General features: G+C 40.4%; 1 protein-coding gene across 3 annotated transcripts in view; it reads left to right on the plus strand.

Moving 5' to 3' along the window:
• The first annotated feature begins 1,101 nt into the window (after positions 1-1,101).
• Positions 1,102-22,562, plus strand: part of LOC306761402 (rho GTPase-activating protein 7) — a 38,038-nt gene continuing 16,577 nt past the window's right edge. Inside the window, exons 1-9 of one of the 3 annotated variants that reach the window (XM_079247538.1) lie at positions 1,102-1,259; positions 13,459-13,530; positions 13,606-13,687; positions 15,474-15,537; positions 15,842-16,404; positions 17,610-17,817; positions 17,888-18,274; positions 19,374-19,678; positions 21,566-21,742. In XM_079247538.1, the coding sequence (XP_079103664.1) occupies positions 1,247-1,259; positions 13,459-13,530; positions 13,606-13,687; positions 15,474-15,537; positions 15,842-16,404; positions 17,610-17,817; positions 17,888-18,274; positions 19,374-19,678; positions 21,566-21,742 (1,871 nt within the window). In that variant the 5' untranslated portion in view covers positions 1,102-1,246. Of the gene's footprint in view, positions 1,260-11,674; positions 11,916-13,458; positions 13,531-13,605; positions 13,688-15,473; positions 15,538-15,841; positions 16,405-17,609; positions 17,818-17,887; positions 18,275-19,373; positions 19,679-21,565; positions 21,743-22,562 lie in introns of those variants that run through there. The other 2 variants (XM_079247536.1, XM_079247537.1) reach the window with 2 other exon arrangements.

A 22,562-nucleotide genomic window follows, 5' to 3' on the forward strand; every position in this document is an offset into this window, starting at 1 on the left:
CTGCATTCAGTCAGATTTTAGGGGTGATCTGCATCTTTTCAACTTTAGACCTTTTTTTTTCTTAGTTCTTCTTTGTTTTTTAGATTCTGTAAGAGTTATAAAAGTCCATTAGTTGTTTACAAACTCCTTTCCGCTCCTTCACTTGTGATTTAATGTAGCAGAGTAGAGTCTCAGGGAATTATTTACATTTACAAGCCCGCATCAGATACCTTTGTGTTCAATGGAAGGCCATTAAGGCTAAAGGTATACGTTGGACTGAGAAATGAAACCTACAGAGTACTGAGTCACATGGGTGCCTGGGCCTGTGCCTCTGTGTTGCTGCCCCGGTGCAAACGGCTCCTCGGATGGGGTTTCCACAACTAGTCCATCTGCACTTACTTCTCTCATTTAGATGTATCTAAAAAAGGGGGTTGGAGGTATCTTTTTATATAATGTGTCTGTGTGTGTGTTTCCTTTATGCCTGATTTTAAACTGTAAAGCGCTTTGAGTCACATATTTTATGTTGGAAAAGCTTTTAATAAATAAAGTTTGATTGATTGAGTCACATTTTCCAAGCTCCAGTCCGTCCAACCAAACAGCACTGAGACCACAGAAGACCAGTGCTGATGGGAAAAATACAACTAAGAGGAGAGAAGTTCATCTTGTTTGTAATTTCATCATCTCAGAGTTGTGTAGCCTGAGGAGCGGGAGCTATTGATTTGTACTGGAGTTCTTTCAGGCAAACGGGAACTCCTGACATTTTAAATTACAGTATTTAAAGAAGAAAGATAAAAACGACTAGCTTGAAACCCTGGCTTTGGTCAAACAGGCTCTGGATGGGATCATTTTATTCTGGAAGGAAGGTCGGCGGTGTTTAGCTCTCAGATATTTCATCTCCCATATTCACAGAGTCTATCCATAACTTCCCCACGTCTCAGCTTCAAAGTAATCTCAGTCTCCTCGTTTTCCTCTCGTTTTGCCTGCCGTGGAGCTCCCTTTGGGGTATTTTTAGGCAGCCTTCCCCGTCTCTGGTGCTCAGATGGTCCAGTCCGGGCCACAGGAAGGGGAGTGGCAGGGGAAAGGGGAAATCTTCAACAATGACTTCATTAACATGATGTCCAACATGAACAGCACTACTGGACTTTACTGCTCCCATCCAACTCTGGATTTATGACTTTTCACTTTGAATTTAAAGCCTGGTTTTTTCTCTGATTCTGGATCAGGTCTCAGGGGTGACATGGAAACCTGTTGAAGCTGCTCACAAAGCATGTTGATCAAAAGTGAGTATGTGTTTGTCTTCAGCTCGTTTCAGATGAGGAGCTCATTAGATTCTCAAATCTGCTGTTTAGCTTCATGCTTGATGATGATTGGTCGACAGCTTAAAGCGCCAAACTGAGTAAGACCTACAACACTGGGGGGGAAAAAGTTTAATATGTTAATAAGAGTTTAAATAAGTTGTTTTTTTTATGAGAAATGTGAAGAATTCTAAAACTTCTGTGTTGTTGGATGTTTGTGGGCCTGAAAACATTCAACGTTTTCTGAACTCTGCTGAATCAAAGCGCTTTTTGTTTATTTTCTTGTCTGGAAATGTGGAGAATTCCCTCTGAATGTGTGTGGGAATGAATCCCCTACTAAAGACCACTCTAAATATTCAGGAATTCATCCTTTAGTGGGAATGACTGCTTTCATTCTGAGATCATTCTGAACATTAACGACATGTTCCTGAATATCTGTAAGGGTCAGGGTTTTAGGTGATTATTCCCACGTATCAAAACCAAATCTGTGAATAACAGAAGTCAGTAGAAATTTCTCAAATGATGCAAATTAACATGATGAACTTTGAAGAAAGCCTCTCAAATGTGAAGATATGTTGTTTTTGTCCATTTTACGTGTTTGTAAATGAACTAACTTGATGTTCTGGTTAAAGTAAAGAGAATTAAACATACAAATAAAATCAGGGATAGTGATATAAGAACGTTAAGAATGCAGCTTTAATTTGAATAGAAAGTATCAGCTAGACGTTACTATTTATATTCATCCTGTTTCCATCAGAAAACAAGAAATTTGGGAACATTTCTTTTGGGATTCAAGACATTTAAATAAGCATAATTTTCCAGGTCAGTTACATAGTTAGTAGCGTCTTTGCTTGAAAATGTAGTTTCTTTATCCTTCACAAGCGGAAGCTCAGAGGAATAAGCCAGAAGATGTTTAAAATATAGGGCAGAACTAGTCTACATCGTAGATGATAAACATTATCATTTGACCTTTCTCTTCCACAATAACTTATTTTAAAACAAGCAAACTGAAGTCTAATAGGGGACCTTTTTTGTTTTAACATTAATAATTAATGAGCTGTGAGACTTTTCTGTCTGGACGCTCAAGTAGCTCCTTGCAAGTCAGAAGGAAAAGCAAAAGTTTTAGATTTATTATGGCGATACAAAAAACTGAAACGCAAAATAGTCGTTAGCGCTCAATTTCTAACGGGAAAATATTCTCATTTCAATCTCACCCATGCTTTTTATTCCCACTACAAACGTTATAGGATTCTTGTTGAGGATAAAACCAAAACTTGGTGTCACCAGGCAACACTGAGCTAGTCCTGTTTCTTTCACTTTAGTGTTTAAAACTAATTTAAAAACACTTTATTTCTTGGTTTCCAAGTGTGAGTTGTTATCGTCGGTGCATTTGTATGCGACTTTATTTTGAATTTCTTATGGCTCTTATATGGCCACTTATAGCGTTTTTTTTATTATTATTATTCTATTTGTGCTGTTTTTATGCTTTTTGTCTTTTTTATAACATTTATTTTACAGCACTTAAGTTGTTTATGAAACAACTTCAATGTTATAGTAATAAAACTAGTCCCAAATATTGGTGAAAAACTGAAAATTAGCTTAAAGTATTAACATTACTTAGCGCTGACTAAGCTAGCGCTACCCAATCCAGCTGCTTTAATCATGAGGCTACCAAAGCTAAGATGATTGTAAAGTAGCTGGAACATGAAAATGTGGATGTTACTTATCTGATTTTATATAATAAGATAAAAACAAAGAGAAAATTAGACAATTTTGTTTTTATTTAAAGGGGAAGGACACAGATCAGGCTGAGACAAACCCAAGTCCCAGTTAGCAGTTACCAGCATGAAGCTAGACTCACCATGATCCAGTCCACCATCTCCAGTAGACAGTGAACCACAACCAGACCACTTACACCACATCAAGCTCTGCATACTGAACCCTTAAAACAACCAACTTACCATTCTGGACCATTTTGAACCAGTTGCAAACATTTCTACTTGCTGGTCCAGATTATTACTGGGAATGGGACCACAGCAGTGGTTGAGAGTGTGTTAGAGAAAGGAAAACTATCCTTCTTTGTGTAAAACCCCACAGATAAAGTCTCGACCTCCTCCTGTGTAAAAACCTCGCTCTGCTATGTGAAGTTACACATTCACGTCCTGTTTAGAGAAGCAGGTCCGTCCGTCCACGTAACAACTGACAGTTAATCTTAGTAGAGTGACCTGATGTCAGCAGGTGCAACAAAAATCAAAGAAATCTCCTCTTTACCGAGCTTAGTTTGGCTTGGCCTGGTGACAGCTGGGTTTCAGCCCGGTGGCATACCCCATGGCCGTCCGGTATCTGTTTCTGTGAAATGCCTCCTGTGGTCCGTCCAGGTTGCCTCATAGTAACCAGAGAATGTTTATCTGAACTTACGACAGCCATGTTTCCACTGGCACAGGCGCTCTGGACTGAACAGTGTTGTTAGCAACAGGGGAATAACAGTATGAGCTCATACACGGATACCTGGCAGCTGAGGGTTTATATGTATGATACCAGTAAAATGCCATGAAATTACATCTTAACATGTAAAATTTAAAAAGCTAAATGGCTTGTCTTTTAATCTTTTTGTATATTCCATGCCAATCGATCATCACCAAACAGCTGGAAGAAAATGTGACACCTGAATCACTTTAAATTTGACACAGCAGATTAATATCCCAGCCAATAAATTTGACCACTGACTAATGCTACTAACAGGTGCTGCATCTCGTCTCTGCCGGAAGATGCTTAATCTGTTAAGAACGTGGCTTTCCGAGGTGAATTAACGGGATCAGTGTCTGACGGTTCACAGATGCTGAGTGCAGTGCCCTTTCTTTCCTTTTCATAATGACAAAAGACATAAAGTTCTTCCTTCTAGAGGACATTATGACAACATGGACATGTGCATCTGATGATGTCACACTGTAAAAGCTCTAACAATGGAGTAAAACTGCCGATTTTTTTCCAACTAAATTAAAATCAACCTTGATAGTTTATTAAGTTCTATTATCTAGTGGGAAGTGTTCGATTGTATACCTGATATGCAACCAGCGAAAGGAAAAAAACCAGAGAAGAAGTAGAGATACAGGAAGAAGATGGTGGAGAAAATAAAGAGAAGAAGCGGAAAAGTTAAGAAGAATAACAAAGAAAACTTCATAGTTTTATTCATGAATTTCAACTGGTGTTTAAAGACAGCTGTAAAGAACTTTCTAGTAGTTGCATTATCGCTTCTAACCTGTGTCACAACAAAGCATCAACCTCCGACAGTTGCAGCCAACACCTGCAGTCCAAAAGGGGGTGAATCCCATAGACTGTACATGAAAATATGGGCGGAGCCTCCGTGACGTCACCCGTAGGTTTCTGAAGAGCTGAATTGAAGCTCGGTGGGCGGTTCCTCCCATCACCATCTTGGCAGGGGCATGTGCGTCGTACCACCCGGAAAATACAAATATGGGCAAAGAGGTGGAGCTGAGAGGGGGGCTGTGAGCGTCATGGTGGATGATTGACATCAAGCAAACTCTGAGCTTTCTGTAGCTAAGAGCTAACCGAGCTAACCCCGAGATAACAGGAGCTAACCAGCTAACAGAGGTAAGCGGGCTAAAGCTAAGTCACGTTGTTAACCGGCTAAAAACCGCGGTTGTTCCACGTTCTTCTGACTTGAAGCTGGAGATCGGGTACCTGTCAATCAAAAGGACACACCCCCAAATATGCCGAACTTTGAGATTAAATTACTTTTAAACGGGCGAGTTAGAGAAAAATTCCCTCCCCCCACAGTTGTCATGAAGGTAAACCTGACCTATTAAACTGAAAATGGATTTTTGTTCCAGGCTGTAAACGTGTTTATTCCTGCTGTGAAGTTGGTCTTTTTAACATGGGAGTCTATGGGGATTTGCTCTGTTTTGCAGCCCCTAGTGGATGAAGGGGGAAGTGCAGTTTTATGAACTTACGCATAGGCTTCACTTTGAACCGCCAGAAGGTACATCCATCTTTCATATAGATCTATAGCTATGACACAATGACGCAATCCTCATGTGAACCGCGACACAGACGCTTCACTCTGAAACAGCTGGTGAAAAGCTCAGCGTACCCGCTCCGCCACGCTTCCACAACGATTCCTGGCTCAGTGGATCCCTGGGGTCACACCTCCTTCTCAACTCTACCGCTTTGCCTATTTTTGTGTTTTCCTGAAGCGAAAACATGCATGATGCCACCAAGATGGCATCAGAAACCAATGAGTGACGCAACGAAGGCTCCGCCCATCTTTTTACATGCAGTCCATGGTCAAAACGCAGAAGTAAACTCAACACTGCTCACTAGTGGATAAACTGACTTAACAACCATGGCAACGTAAAAGTCATGAGCACGGCGAGGTATGACAGCGTTGTCATTTACATACATAAGGAAACATAAATAGGCTTTTTTGACCAAGAAATTTGCCCACTGAGGGACCAAAAGATGTTTTCATTTATTTTCTCACATATAACCAACAGAAATGTATTTAATATTCATACATAAAATATAATATTCAAGTCTTTAAGTGTATGCTAATGTTATTGTTTTTTATGTTAGAAAAAAGAAACAAAGTTGGTATTCCTGAGTTCACCGCATCCTCAGGTAAAAACAAGGAAATCTTCCGGCTGTGCGTTTAAAAATGGAAAACATCATACTGTACTACTGAAGCTCACTGGGTGTTTCTGTGGACGTGAGTGTTGGCAAACTGCCTTAAATTAAATCTTTTGTTGTGCAAAATGAGCACAGTGGCTGGGGTTAATAAGTCTGTGCTCCTTTTTAACATGTTTAAGTACTTTTCCTTCCGTTTCAGTATAAATCATAGTATAATTATTTAACACTTGGGTAATCAATTATATGTAGAATAATGGAGTCAATTATCACTTTAATTTATCCCTAATCATTTTACTTTAAACACAGTTTAATAGTGAAAATAAAATCTGTTTTCAATGGTCTATCATAACAAATAAACACCACAATCAGTTAGTTTTCAGAGAATTGATTATATAACAAGGTATTAGAGTTTTACCATTTTATGTTTTTATATTTAGTCTGGTGTCCGGAGAGCTGCCTCTCCTAGAATTTTAGTATTTAACATTCTGATGTGACTCATCCAAGACTTTCCATTACCAACCTGACTGGACTGAAAGGAGATCCACTCAGAGAAACAATAAAATAAAGAAAATGGGTGAGCAAACATCACCTGGTGCTTTCAGAGTGTGCGTATTGATCCACAGCCACACTTCTGGAGCTCTGAAAAGTGATTTTAAGCTTCTCCCTGGGCTGCAAGCAGAGCAGCGAAGGGTCAGACCGGTGTTGAGTAAAGTGGAGTAAAACCCTCAAAAGATCAGTTAAATGTTTGACATCTGAAGGGCTGGAAGAGCTGTTAGTGTGGCAGAGAAAAGTACTGATGGAAGTTGTATTACAGATATGCTGAGCTCGTAGATTACACTGAATAATGAAGGTATTAAAACACATTACACTGAAAGGAAATGAAGAACATTGGTAAATTGTTCTTCTTCTGAACACACACACACACATATACTAGCTTAAAAGATGTCAGCTAGCAAAACTCAGCATAGACAGTGCAGTGAAAATGAGCTATTTTTAGCCTTTAATTTATATCCAGCATGAACAAATTTAGTTAGTTTTAACTGGCAAGTTGATAAAGTTTAGGTTAACTCGGAACAGAGCCAGATTCATTGTTTTACAGGCCTTTAGTCTTTCTTATAAGCTTTGGAGGACTCATTGCTAGCTGAGCTAGGCTTGGTTAAAAGACTTTTTGCTAGGTTAGACTGATATACTTTCTGTCAGGCTAAGCAAAAGGTTTTTGTTCTAGATTATGATAACATAATTTGTGTTAGGCTAATTGAAGGTATTTTGTGCCAGGCTCAGTTAAACAGCTGTGTGCCAGGCTAGGCTATATGGTATTCTATGCTAGATAAATGTATTTTGTGCCAGGCTCAGTTCAACGGCTGTGTGCCAGGCTAGGCTGTATAGTATTCTAGGCTATCGTAAGTTATTTTGTACCAGACTAAGTTAAATGACTTTGTACTAGGCTAACATACTTTGTGCTAAGCTAGCCGTAGGTATTTTGTATCAGGATAAGTTAAATGCTTTTGTGCTAGGCTAACATACTTTGTTATAGGCTAATTGAAGGTGCTTTGTGCCAGACTCAGTTAAAGGGCTGTGTGCTAGGCTAGGCTATCTAGTATTCAAGGGTATCAGAACTTATTTTGTACCAGACTAAGTTAAAGGACTTTGTTCTAGGCTAACATACTTTGTGCTAAGCTAGCCGTAGGTGTTTTGTATCAGGATAAGTTAAATGCCTTTATGGTAAGCTAACATACTTTGTGTTAGGCTAATTGAAGGTGCTTTGTGCCATGCTCAGTTAAAGGGCTGCGTGCTAGGCTAGGCTATCTAGTATTCAAGGGTATCAGAACTTATTTTGTACCAGACTAAGTTAAAGGACTTTGTTCTAGGCTAACATACTTTGTGCTAAGCTAGCCGTAGGTGTTTTGTATCAGGATAAGTTAAATGCCTTTATGGTAAGCTAACATACTTTGTGTTAGGCTAATTGAAGGTGCTTTGTGCCATGCTCAGTTAAAGGGCTGCGTGCTAGGCTAGGCTATCTAGTATTCAAGGGTATCAGAACTTATTTTGTACCAGACTAAGTTAAAGGACTTTGTTCTAGGCTAACATACTTTGTGCTAAGCTAGCCGTAGGTGTTTTGTATCAGGATAAGTTAAATGCCTTTATGGTAAGCTAACATACTTTGTGTTAGGCTAGCTGTAGGTATTTTGTATCAGGAGAAGTTAAATGCCTTTATGGTAAGCTAACATACTTTGTGTTAGGCTAATTGAAGGTGCTTTGTGCCATGCTCAGTTAAAGGGCTGCGTGCTAGGCTAGGCTATATGGTATGCTAATCTAGCTCAAGGTGTTTTGGCTAGGCTAAAGAATTTTGCTGGTTACCAGACTTGTTTACCTGATGTGTGGACCCAACAAGTATAGACAATGTAATCTGACAATTATTTGGAAATGTGAAAAAATGGTCAACATTTAAATAATTTATTTTAACCTAATTGCAAAAAAGAAAAAAAACGTTTATTCAAAACACCTAAACATTTATTATATAAGATTACATAAATTAAGGGTAAAATGTTTTAGTAAAAGGCGAACAATATATAATTATTAATAAACATCCACAATGTTATTAGTTCATTATTAGTATCAGCACAGGGTTTCAAAGTCATGTATATGTCTGTTTTATTTTACATATTGTTTGTATGTGACCCATTTGTATACATGGGTCACAATTTACATATTGTGACCCATGTATACAAAGTGTTCCCTGACAGAAAAAACTTTGAACCCTAAATTACTCCCAATTTAGTCTTTGTCAAAGCTTTGGTGTCCAGACAAGCACAAACACCCAGACACAAACAGCCCATCGAGCACGTACCCTCACCATCCACTGCTTGTCTCTGCGTCCACACACATGCTGTTTGGTTTCCTGCACTAGCCGGGGGGAGTCGTCCCAATCAGACATTCAGATCTCTTATCTGGGTCCAGAGGGGCCAAATCACAACTTCCTCAGAGACAAAGTCATTTGGAAAGGGAAGAGGCAGTGGATTTTTGTGGTCATACTCAAACAGGAGCCTAGTAGATACCATCATATACATAAATACCAAGCTGCAGAGAGAGGGGGCCCTGAAGTCTTTCACAAAAATACACAGGCTGAGTACAACATGCTTTGTTGTTTCTGACAGGTATGGTTTTATTTCTCACTGGGCTCATAATTTACTTGGTAATTAGGTCAGACATGGATTAGGTTTATTCTAAAGTCCAGAAGTGGCTCGCCATTACCTGCTTGTTTCTCAGGGAGTATTTATGTGCTCATTGATCCATTGTTTGTGTGGTTTCACTGAAATTAGTTTATGTCACCAGAGGGCTGGCTCCATATTGGAAGAGTTTCCTTCTCTGAGTGTGTTCTCTAATAAATCACCCGCGGCATATCTGGCTGCTCGAGTGCTGGCTGAAGTTGTAAGAAAGCCAGGATGGTGTCATAATTCAAACTCTAACCATATATTTACCCATTTTTCATATTTTAATCTTCATTAGGTATCAATCAGGCTTGGGATGTAGCAAAAAAAAAAACAAAATATAATGACTCTTAAACAGACAAATGAGAAATATCTGATATTACTATCACTTTTTTTTTTTTTTTTTTTTTTTTAACAAAGAACTTGTTTAGATCTTATAAGGGGATCATTTCAGATAATCTTTGGAGATCCCACTAATTCACTTTGGGGTTTAAAGAATCAACTGTAATCTATTGTATTTGTCAAGTTAGCTGAAAAATAGTTTATATGTTTGTCATTATTGCCTCACATTAGACAAATGTTCGGAGTCATCTGGAAATCTGCTCTTTTATGCACATAAAAGGCGATTTTATGACTTTATACGTCACTCGCAGATGCTAATAATGACCCAGGAAAGCTGGATGTCCATATGCATCTCCACAGAGAGTCTTCACCTGGAAAATAAGAACATTGCCAGAGAGTTGTTGTGTGTTTAACGTCACATTTTCGTTGGTTTCCCATGTCCTGTAAAAGCAGGGGCATAAATGGGCCTTAAGAGTCGGCTTGTTCCCATACGACTCATGACGACTTTGAGATGTCAGAGGGTTCGTTTGTACAGGGAAGCGGTGTAAAAAAAACAAATACAAGATCTGATTAAAATGCAGAAATGGTTTTGCCTGTTTTGGTTAAATTTAGGTGATTTCCAAGATTAAAGTCCTAGGATATGTCCCAGAATGCTAAATATAACAGGTCTGTCGCAATAAGTCAATCGCATGATAAGAAAATATGTGCACAAAAAGTTTGCTGGACGCAATGATTTTCTTTTGTCTTTCTTTTCTCAAGTGTCACATTTGTTTTAAGATAATATTAACTAAACATGGCAATACAACAAGCTTCCATCTGCACATCAACTGTAGTTTTCTCAGCTCGGGAAAAACAGACCTTAACAGATAGGCTAGCTCCATCGTCCCAACAATCCACGATCATTGGGCTGTTTAACCGACAGGACATGGTGCAACACGGCGTGCACTCAGAGAGTGTGGTTGGTAAAGCCATGCTGCCCTTTAATGTTGTTAAAAAGCGACATTTCAAAAAATGTTGCAAACATTTTGCAGCCAGTATGAATCGCCTGGATGAACTTTCATGTTACAAACGGTAATTCCACAAATTTACCATGACATGAAAAATGACGTACTGAAGGCGATCAAAGATATTAAACACTACCGTTCCAGCTCTAGTCAAGTCTAAACATTTACTCTAATAATGACCATAGATTGTATAACTGTGTTACATGGTGTTTAGAGACCATATGATCCAGATAACCACGTTGCCAAAACTCCAGGAGAAATCCTGATTGGTTTTAACAGACTGATGACTGGATGAGTCTAGTCTGCACATCCAGCTAAGTGTTCTTTAGAAATAAAAGTACGTTGATCACTGAAGGGGCGAACTTGCATTATTATGAAATTATTATTATATTAGTTGAAAATGGCCTCAAAATTACAACAATATTCGCTTAGCGCAATATCATCGTTTATCGCAATAATTTCTGAGACAATTAATCGAATAGCAAAATTTGTTACCGTGACAGGCCTAAAAGATAATGACTAATATGATACTTTCCATTCTTATTTATTTGTTCATTCACACATGCTCATCCATTAGGCCATACAGCGTTGTCCAATCGTTAAATCCAACGTGAACTGGTCATAAGTGTGATTAGGAAGCTAAAACCACCTGAAAAATGCAGTAAACCTGCAGTCCTCGTGTTCACGGCAGCCTCACTGTTTAACGTTGAATACTTTCCTTGTGAAAACTCAGATAATCACACTAATGAGAATGATTTAATTTCCCCTGCTCAGATTTTCCTCAAAAGCCCTGCCCTGTCATATTTCCTGCAGGAAATGCTTCACTGAGCCACAGCTGCCTTAAATCGGGACATCAGGAGCTGTTAAAAGTGGAAAATTGGTCTAAACGACAAGCCCTTTTAACTTGTGAGCCTTGGGATTGCAGACGGACAGGCTGTGATTTTCCGTGTTGGTAATGATGGATCAGGATGGTGCTTGCACGGAGAGAAAAACATGTTTCAGGGCTCTAAGTGTCCACATATCCCTGGATTTACAGATACTCCTGTGGACATGTGTGCAAGCTTTTCAGCAAGCACACTTGATCCTGTTCCTATCTCAAATGTCACATCTCCCAGCGCGATGCTGGAATGTGGACTCAGCGCTTCAGTATCTGGTTATATGAAGGGTCAGAACAAATATACTCCTCTTAACTCAGTATTTGGCTTTTTTTACCTTTTCTGTTCGGCTCGTCCTCCTTTCGCAGGAAAGGTTGGATCGCTGGTTGAATTTCCACCCAGTATTTACATATTTAGGTCGTCTGCTTTATGCTGCGCTGGAGGAAAACCACAAGACTTCATCACACCCGAATTTCCATCCTGCTGTCAGATGAATTACAAAGTTTTGGGAAAAAATCACAAACTGAAATGAGAGGTGGATGCGTGGTAGTGCTGGAAGCTGGAGTGAGTAAGCAGGCTGTGAAACACATTTAAAGTGTTCAGTCATGAGCATTTTTCTGTTGTTCCTCAGTTCAGACCAACTGTTCCATATATTTTCATTTAATTTCATTTACTGCTGTCTGAAAATGAAAACAATAAATGGCCGCAGCGTTTCTCTGCCGAGACACCAGGTTTAGTATTCAAGTGAAAACAACTGGACAAATATTTTATAACTTTGGACAAACATTATAAAATGTTGCAGAATCTGAATCCTCCAAGTGGAGATTCAAAGTGATTTCTGCTCATGGAAACATTCCAGATCAATTCAATGTTTTTATGCTCCTTTTATGTAGTTACGACTTTACTAATGTCATGTTATTACAGAAAAATCACATGTGCTCCACTGCCGTTCCATATCTACATGCACATGAAAACCACATGTGAAAACATTCATTTGAAATGTTTTTGTGTGAAGAACATGTGAACCACATGTAGTCCAAACATGTAAACATGTGGTTTTGGAATGTTTTCATGTGAAAAAACATGTGGTCCACATGTGTAAACGTGGTTTTGACGCGTTTCTGTGTGAAAAACATGTGAAGCAACATGGGGATCAAATGTTTGTGGACCACATTTGAAGCAAATGTTCATGCATATGTAAAACACATGCGGTCCACATGTGCAAACCTGGGGGTTTGGAATATTTTCACATCATCCAACATGTGAAGCCCATGTGATTCACATGGGCTTCACATGTAAAACAAAAAAAACAAACAAATAAAAATGTGTTTCAAATGTGAATTACGCTTCACATGGAGTACCTGTTTTTTACATATGGATCAAATGTGAAATGTGTGGTCATGTGAAACACATTGTTCACATGTGGTATCTATTTTTTTAATCAGAAGGAATTGTGTGCAAGTGTTTCTCAGCTTTGTGCCTGTTATTCATGTGTAAAAACATGTGCATCACTTGGTAAATCCGGCAATGCGTGTTCTTTTTAACATATGTAGATTCTGTCATCATGCTCCTGCTGTTGTTTTAATGCAACAAATGAACACTTGGAAAAGAAAAGGATGGTTGGAAAGAAAATGAGTCTTTGGTAGAAAACACGACGTACTTTAAGTTTTGTTTGAAAATGAAGATATTTGTGGTCCAGCTGACCTCGCGTGGGGCATCGTGTGATTGGTCACGTTCTCCTTCAGCTGCCAGTGAGACAAATGTTTTCTACTGTCTGACAAAAGAAGAGGAAAGATGGTTTTGAAAGTAAAGAGGAGAGAAATGTAAAAACAATGTAAATCATTTTCCCTCTTCAATAATCCAAAGCTCACTCTAAGCCAATTAGCAGTAATTAAAATGTCGTCTTCCAAGAGCTACAAATAATTAGCTTTCATGAGCTTCCAGTTTTTTATCCCTGTGTGGTTTTCCCTTTTACCAAAGTACAGATGCAATTAGACTTCAAAAACAGACAACTGATTAACTGCAAATATTTGGCCTCTCAGAGCGGACGGAGCATGAAATGATTATAATTGAATCAGTTTCTGTTTCCCCCTCTCTGTGTTTTCAGAGATTGAAGCCAAGGAGGCCTGTGATTGGCTGCGAGCGGCCGGCTTCCCGCAGTATGTGCAGTTATTTAAAGGTAAACACGAGTGTGAACGGTAATTCTGTTAAACGCAGAGTATGCCCAAACTTTTCCTGTTTGTATTGGTGCTAGACTGCAGGTTCCCCATTGACATTGAGTGGGTGAAGCGTGATCATCACTTTCTGGACAAGGATGCCGTCAATTCGCTCTGCAGGTAACAGTGATTAGACTCCTATCATAAGCCTTTATTTAATCATTTATAGTGTTTGAATTCTTGTGTCTTCACACATAATGACAGTATCAGTTCCTGACTTTTACAGATGCAGTACAGTTCAATCCAATTTATTAAAATCCATGATATGATCCACTTTAGTCCAATTTGTAAAGTTCCACCAATTAATCAGGAATGATGACATAAGGAAGCCAATGATCTGGATCCACTCTTCTCTTTGCATGTTCAGAGGTTTGGATACGCTTTTACATTAAAACCAATGGCAAAGCGTGTCCAAACTTTTGACAGGTAGTGTATATAGAGAATAGAGACAAGTGGATAAATGTGAAGCACTAATCCTGAACCCAAACTGGGAGCTGGTTCCACAGAGACAGGCCTAAAGATGCACTTCGACCCTAAAACTCAGATTTCCTGACTTGTTTCATGGCGCAGTTGCATCTGTTATGTGCATGTCTGGAGCTGTTGCAGCGTTTTCTTCCAGGACGCCGCGTGACGTTTCACTTTAAGCATCACATGACGCTCGTTCAGGAGAACATCACTGAGATAAATATGCAGAGGTTTCATAGCGTGTCTTTAAAGAAGCATCATGTACATTACCGCGTTCATCATTTACATTACCCAGCAGCCTCCTGTGCATCACTTTACAGCATCTGTAAGCTTTACAGGACGACATCACACTCCGGCAACAGGATATCAACACACTGACCGTTATGAATGCACACCATGACCGATTCCAGAAACACAGGAGAACTTTATGGGAGTAAGACAGAAAAAGAAAGGATCTCAGAGAAGAGACAGGATAAAATTAATGCTGATTTAGCCGCCTAGTGGTCGTATTTGGTATTAAACTTATGAGCTTCATGTTTTATTTAGAATGTATGGTCATATTGGCTTTACTGGAACAAGGTTCAATAAAAATATAAAAAAAAGAAAATAAATTAATTAATTCATTTAAAAAAGTAGCTAGGTTCAGTAAATATAAATAAATAAAAAATGAAATGATAAAAAATAAAGGAACAAGGTTCAGTAAATAAAAGAGACATAAAAAATAAAATAATAAATAAATAAATTTTAAAAAGGAACAAGTTTAAGTTAAAAAAAAGCTAAAAAATTGAAATGATAAAAAATTAAATAAAAAAGGAACAAGGTTAAGTTTTTTTTTAAAAAAAAAGCTAAATAACTGAAATGATAAAAAATTAAATAAAAAAGGAACAAGGTTAAGTAAAAAAAAGAGACATAAAAAAAATAAAATGATTAAATAAATAAATTTAAAAAAGGAACAAGGTTAAGTAAAAAAAGACATAAAAAAAATAAAATGAATAAATAAATAGATTTAATAAAGGAACAAGGTTAAGTAAAAAAAAACTAAATAATTGAAATGATAAAAATTAAATTAAAAAAAGGAACAAGGTTCAATAGATAAAAGAAAATCACAAAAATAAAATGATAAAAAATAAATAAAAACAGGAACAAGGTTCAGTAAATAAAAAAATAAATAAAAAATAAAATGATAAAAATAAATAAATAAATAAAAAGGAACAACTTTCAGTAGTTCTACTGAGGCTGGTTTGCTGGATGTTTAGCACTGAGCTGAAGCCACCACAGCTTGTAAGGGGAAAGAGATCTCTGCCTTCAATCACAAGCCTGTCTCGCTGAAAATCCTTCAAACAGCAGACGAGTATTCTTTGTATTTTTTTCTGTTGTCTGGAAAAGACCTAGCATGAAGGGAATGATGCGTAACCTCCCATCACTTCTCTTTTCCTTTCAGGAGGTTAATCACTTTAAACAAATGCATGGAAATGAGGCTGGAGCTGCGCAGATCCAAACGCAAGGTGAGAAACGTGAAGATATCATCCCATCCGTCCTCCTCCCTCCTCCCTCTGTTAGAGGACGTAATGTCCACGGGCAGCAGAATGATTTTTAATAACTTTGATGGCCGTTGTTTTCAGTTTTCTAGATTTATTCACATGAAATCTGTGTCTGCATGTGTCGCCTTGAGGCGGCTCTTTCTCAGACTTTTTATATTTCTGGAAATAAATTATTGCAAATTATTTATAAACTCAAGAAGAAAAACTGCAGATTTGTTCGTGGAGAAATGAGACTTGGTGACTTCTTGTGTCCGTCTTCTTCTTCCAGGGAGAGGACTGTGATGAAGAGGACTTCTGCGCCATCAGCCCCAACTGGACCTACGACCGGCGGAGCCGGCAGTGGAGGCGCCTCAACTCCACCTTGGAGATCCTGCCGTCGTCTGACAGCCCCGCCGGGTCTCAGGATGGCAACCACCACGACGTCTGCTCCATCCACAGCTCCAGCAGCACCGAGAGCGAAGGCCACGACGGCCACCACAAGGGTCGCAGAGAAGCTGATTCCACTTGCGCCGCCGTCGCCGCCATGGACAATCAGGACACCAGCAGGAGCTCCTCCCGCTGCTCCTCCACCAACAAGACCCCGTCCCTGGACTCTTCTATCAGCGGGCCTCCTTCTCCTGCCGGAGGATCGTCCACGGTGAGTCTGGAAGCTGAGAGCTGCCTCCCAGACAAACCACCCAGGAAGAAGTGCAGCACCCTGCTGAGGAAGATGGAGAAGCTGAGGATGAGGAGGGACCGCAGTGGTGGAAGCAGTCCTGGGAGTCTAAACCAGCGTTTTATAACTGGGCCGGTTCTGGTCCAGGATGTGGAGAGGATTCCCTCCCCAGCAAGGTGAGCATTTCCCAAACAAGATGGTCCAGAACTACAAAATAAAACACATTTTTACTCCAGTTTTGCTTTCTGTCGTTAAACTTTGTTTCCTGATGAAAACAAGTTTATAAAAACAGACAAAAGAATTAGAAATCGTGTGAAATGGGAAGAGAAGAAGTCGTTAGTGTGTCTCTGCAGACCCAAACAACGTAAACTCTGCAGAAAAAGACAATTACAATAACAACAAAGGAGTAAGCATCAAAAAAAGACAAATATATAAATGAAAATATGTAACGGAAAAGCAAAAGAATAAAATTATTTCATTATCTTTGATGCAATACCGTTAATTTATGGTGTCTGTACCGTTAATGGGAATTCACACATTGTACAGTGGTGTTTTTTATTGCAAGGTTAGGATGAAAGACAAATTAAACTCATGGACAAATATTTGAAAAATTACTGTAAAATGAAAATAAAAGATTTTAACAAGTGAAATAAATCAAATATGAACATAGTTCTGTAGAACATGCACAGAAATGGTAAAATATCAGCATACATGGTGATCGTGTGAAGACACAGAAGGAGTAAAGTACGGGCGGGAAATCGCACCAAAACATCGAATATCGGGATTTTTTGTTTCATAATTTTAAAATTGAATTTTTATTTTTTTTTTTGTAAATTTTTTTGTTTTTATTGATCTTTTTACGTGTCTTCTTGGGTATCATAGCAGCAGGACAATGGTCTGGCTACTGTGTTGTCTTTTAATAACTAAAATTAAGAAAAATGACGAGTTTTTTGCATTTTTTTTTTGTTTTTAGTCAACAAAAATCAGCAATATCAAAAAATCAGGAGAATCACAATTTAAATCAAATTGGCACCGAAAAAATCGGAATCAAATCAAGACAAAAGCATAAAATACAGGTTTGTTTTTTTACACGTAATTAAGTCTCCACAGAGACTTGCGTGATTGTACGAGTCCACCGCGCATTCTTAGCCTACGTTTGGCACGTTAGCATTAGCATCATTAGGAGCGTCAGGCCGGTCACTCATGTTGACATGAGGCAACGTGTTGCAAACACAAGTTCATGGAGACTGCAGACAAAAACATTTTCAAAAGTTACATTTTTCATTTTTTATTAATAATTAATTTAGTTTAAAAGTCTAGGAAGGCAGTGGAAAGGGCAAGTACTCCTGAAACTACGCTAAAAACGGTAAAATGTGTCCAGTCTGCAGGCTCGACTCAACAGCCGTTCGTCCTCGACGCCTTCGTCTCCTCACACCATCAGCAGCAGCAGCAGCCAATCAGAGAACAGCAGCACTGTCAGCACGCCCAGCCCCGTCACCCGGGTCAGGAGCAACTGCAAACGCTCAAACAGCGGCGCTGGGGTTGGTGGTGCGGCGACCCGAAACAACCAGAACCACGCTGATACGGAGGTTAGCCCGTCAGAAAAAGTCTTGAATCCTTTTATCTGGACCCAAACCGATCCATCTGTCCCCCTTTCAGGACTTCAGGAACCAGGTCAACAACAACAACAGCAGCAGCCATGAGAGTCTGGTCTTCCAGATCCCCCATGGACACAAGCCGGGTACCTTCCCCACATCGCTCGCACACAAACACGGCATCCTGTCCCCAATAATCGACAACACCTCTGTTAACTGGCGGACTGGAAGCTTCCATGGTTACCGGGGACGACAGAGCTTCCGGCGTGGCACGTCATCTCTGGCCGGCGGGGACCGAGGTCCAGCATCGTTCTCTTCCTCCTGTGGTATGAGCAGCTCCGGCCGACCCGCTGGCGTGGACCACCGGGCGAGCGTCTATGACAACGTGCCCGACGACCTCCAACTGTCGGGAAGCGGCAGTGATGTGGAACGGATGTGCGAGGAGCCGGAGGTGGGTTTAACAGCACCGATGAGCTGATGAACACGCAGATGTAAGTTTAGGACTTGGCAGGCAAGGCCGGATTATCCAATGGGCATTACGGCACAGGCCTAGGGGTCCACTTCCACTTGAAGCCCATGTGGGCCAAACACCAGCAGTTTGGACATGAAACAAAATGTACATAAAAGCCAGATAGTTACACCACAGTGTCTAGTGTGTTGCTATTGGTACCATTGGCTAAAAGACGTTAGAAATGTCGTTTCACAGCGTATCATTAACAATTTTCACAATGTTGCGGTGGGGGAAGGGGGCCCTGGAACACTCTGGGCCAAGGGGCCTGCTCACCTTTAATCCGGCCCTGTTGACAGGTGGAGTCAGGCGGAGTGGGCGGGGTCTGTACTGCGAGGCGGTTGACAGCAAACTGCGTGATGGTCACATTAAGAGAAAAATGCCTTCGTTTCCATGTATAATATAGGATTTTTGGGCTTAATATTTTTATAGACGAAGTCAAAGATCATGTCGTCATGTCCTGCAGTTATTGCCTTTTACCTGATCGGTGCCTTCATCTGCTGTCGCTTCTCTAAAACCCGTTAAAAGCCAAACAGAAAGGAGTTTTCTGTAGAAAAGAAGCATTTATGGATCTAAAATGACCTAAAAGTTCAGTGCTGCAGACACGATGCGAAACCTTGAGGCTGTCAGCTGCTGCTCTCCTGAAAGAAGCAGAAAACCGCAAAGGAAAGTCTATAAACACAGACGTAACCCAATCATGGATATTTATTCTGCTTAGCTCAGCTCCACGTGGGTTTGGAGCTTTTCCCCGTAAAGTTGGGATATTTGGTGTGTGCTTGTAGCAAATGTCATGTCAGACTGAAGCAGCCAGTCATCTCTGTTAATCTCCTCACATGGGTTTCCTTCTGGACTGAGAGTCATTTGGAGCAAAGTTAAATAAAAATTTGGCAACAATGAGAGGAAAAGTAGTGATAAATGTTGGGAGGAAATCGCTTTATTCCATACCTTAATCTTTGCGGAAATTACAGGAAGTTGTTTCTCCGGGAATGAATTTCTGCATCATGAAGTCATTAATGATACAATCTCCCGCCTCGTCGCTCAGGTGAGTCGGCTGCTGGCGGGTGAGGACGTTTTCTCGGCGTTGGACAGCGTCCTGGAACGCATCAGCGACCTCCAACAGCTGGTCACCTCCTGGTCGGAGAATATATCCGAGGATGACTCCCAGAGAGGCTCCTCCACGTCCTCGTCTTCCTCCCAGGACTCACCTGCCCACGGCTCCACGGCCGCCTCCCCATGCCCCTCCTCGCCCGGATACATCCACCTGGAGGTGCAGCCTCCGGCGGAGGCGGAGAGCCGTGAGAAGGAACCAGAGGAGCCGGAGACCAGATCGCCACAAGCCAGGAGCAGGTGAGCGCTTTGCAGTTAAATCCAGCAGTATTTACAGAAGCGTTCCACATTTCACAAGCCGTAAAACTCTCAATGCTTCTCAAGTAAAAGCAGATCAGGATCGTTGAAAAGACTAACGGTCTCGTCGGGACACAGAAAACACAAATTATTGGACATCTGTGAGTGTAAGCCGTTGCTAATAACGGCCGTTATGTGAGATGACTGCCGCAGACTTCGGCCAATCAGACTGATGTTAATGTGAGGCACTAAGGATAAAAGCAGAAACCTCACGCTGCGTTTCTGTTTTCAGATATGAAGCCGTAAAAAGTTATGGAGCCTTTCTGGTGATGGAAAGTCAGGCTACTGCTTCCATGATGGACGCCGTTTCTGTCCCAGTTTCTTGTTTGCTGCAACAGATTAATGATGCATCTATGTGTGCAATGATGCACATCAACATGCTAGTTATAGATTTCTGCCAATCTATTTCCTGACCCGAATCATTTCCTTTCCGGTGTTCTGGCTGATCGACGATCATATTAAAGTCACCGTTTATTTTCCCTTTTATCATTTGGCAGCTTTATTTTTATTTAATTCTTTTTCTCAGAGGATTATTCTTTCATTCTTTCACAAAAACTCTTAATTTATTCAATAATCTCAAGAAAATAATTTAATAAGGTATTTATTTTAAATTATTTGAAAGAAACACACACACACACACACATTATCTATAGTTGTGTTCATATGTCTTCATCCCCTTTCATTAAAGAAAAGGCTGAATTTACAACAGTCACTCAAATAACTGGAGACTTAAAAAAGGAACAATAACTAAACATTTGCAAAAATATAATTTAGTAATATAAGACACTGTTTTTTCATTTAACTGAGTTGAAGAAAGAAAAACAATCAAACAAACAAATGTGTCCTGGACAAATGAGAGACTTTTCTGTTGAACAGTGGGACAAAATACCTGTCAACAGGTGCAGAAGTCTGACTGAGAGGAACAGAAAACACCTGACTGGAGCAGAAACTTTAAAGGATTGTTCAACTAAATATTAGTTTATGACTGATGGAATATGTAATAAATTATCTTATTTGTTTGCTTTTTCAAGAAAATTTTTCTATTAAAATTTTTATCTATTACTTTAATCAAATCAAATCAAATCAAACTTTATTTGTATAGCACTTTTCGTGCTTAAAAACAATACAAAGTGCTTTACATTATAAAACAATTTACATCAAAATAGATAAAACACTAACACATACACATCCCCTTTCACCCACCCACAACCACCCTCACCCATGCCCTATTTGCCCTGTAACAGTTAAAAGAAGATGAATGAATGGCCAGGTGCATTTGCACCAGATGTGCACCAGATAAGGAAACGGTATTCTCAGGGAGCCTCTACACAAAGGGCTACCCCCAACCAAGACCACCCAGGCCATCACCATGGGGGCCACCCGGGTCCGGGCAGACAGGACCCACGCCACAACCGTAAAGCTGCAGCGCTGGATCCCGACCCACCAGACAGGGACAGCCCCCACTGCAACACCCATGCAGTCAGAGCAGGGGCAGCCCTCGGTGAAGAGGACCAATTTCAGCTATAGTCAATTTCAGCTTATTTTACAGGCAGCTGTTTTTTTCCTTCTTCAATGAAAGGGTATGAATAAATACGAGCACAACTATAGTCACTTCCATATTGGATCCATACATCTGTTTATTTTTCATTCATTTAACAAACTATATCCAGAAGTACATGTGTGTATGTGTGAATTAAATCTATATCAGACATAGTATGTATTAAATATTTCTGTATTTTGAACTTGAAAGAAAAATACTGTCTCCTCTTCACGAGCCCTCCCGCCTGCTTGCCGCCGTGATGCCTGACCCGTCTCTGCTGTTGTGTCCAGCAGGGTGAGCCAGCAGCTGCACTGGTCCAGCGAGCAGAGCCTGCCCTTCCTGCCCTCCAGTCCAGGAGTAGAGAGCCAGTTGGCCTCCCAGATCCTCCTGCTGCAGAAGCTCTCGCTGCTCAAACTCACCGCTCTGATGGACAAATACTCCCCGTCCAGCAAGCAGGGCTGGAACTGGTAAGGACCATGAAGGGATGAAGGCTGAGAGCGGCTTCTGTGTGGTTTCATGCATGACAGTCCTGTGTGGGGGGGGGGGGGGGGGGGGGGGGTTCGGAGCTGGCAGGTAGGTGTTGGAAGGTGAAACTGGATGGAAACAAAAGGCTGAGCTGCGTGGAGAGGTAAATCTGGATGGAGGGTAAATACTGTAGAAAAGTTTTTTATTATTCATGACTTACCCAAATAAACCAGCATGAAGAGGAAGAAACTGCTTTCCGCACAGCTTCACCCAGAGCCTGCCATCCTTTCAGCTCCGCAAAACTTCTTAAAACATCGTGGAGCATCAGTTCTGTATGCAGACGGTTGCAGCTTCACAATATTCACTGAAAAGCTCATGTTAGAAAAATACCAACGAACAGTTTCCCTCTTAATGCTCCCTTATGTACGTAAAGGGCAACGTCCGCCTCCTCAGATTAATTTAGTTCATCCCATAGACTGTATATAAAAGGTGGGCGGAGCCTCCGTGACGTCACTCGTAGGTTTCTGAAGAGCTGAATTGAAGCTCGGTGGGCGGTTCCTACCATCACCATCTTGGCAGAGACATGCGTGTCGTCTCACCCGGAAAATACAAATATGGGCAAAGAGGTGGAGCTGAAAGGGGGGCTGTGAGCGTCATGGTGGATGATTAATATCAAGCGAACTCCGAGCTTTCTGTAGCTAAGAGCTAACTGAGCTAACCCGGAGATAACAGGAGCTAACCAGCTAACGGAGGTAAGCGGGCTAAAGCTAAGTCACGTTGTTAACCGGCTAAAAACCGCGGTTGTTCTACGTTCTTCTGACT

This window comes from Telmatherina bonti, assembly GCF_933228915.1.
Source record: "Telmatherina bonti genome assembly, chromosome: 10".
Taxonomy (NCBI): domain Eukaryota; kingdom Metazoa; phylum Chordata; class Actinopteri; order Atheriniformes; family Telmatherinidae; genus Telmatherina; species Telmatherina bonti.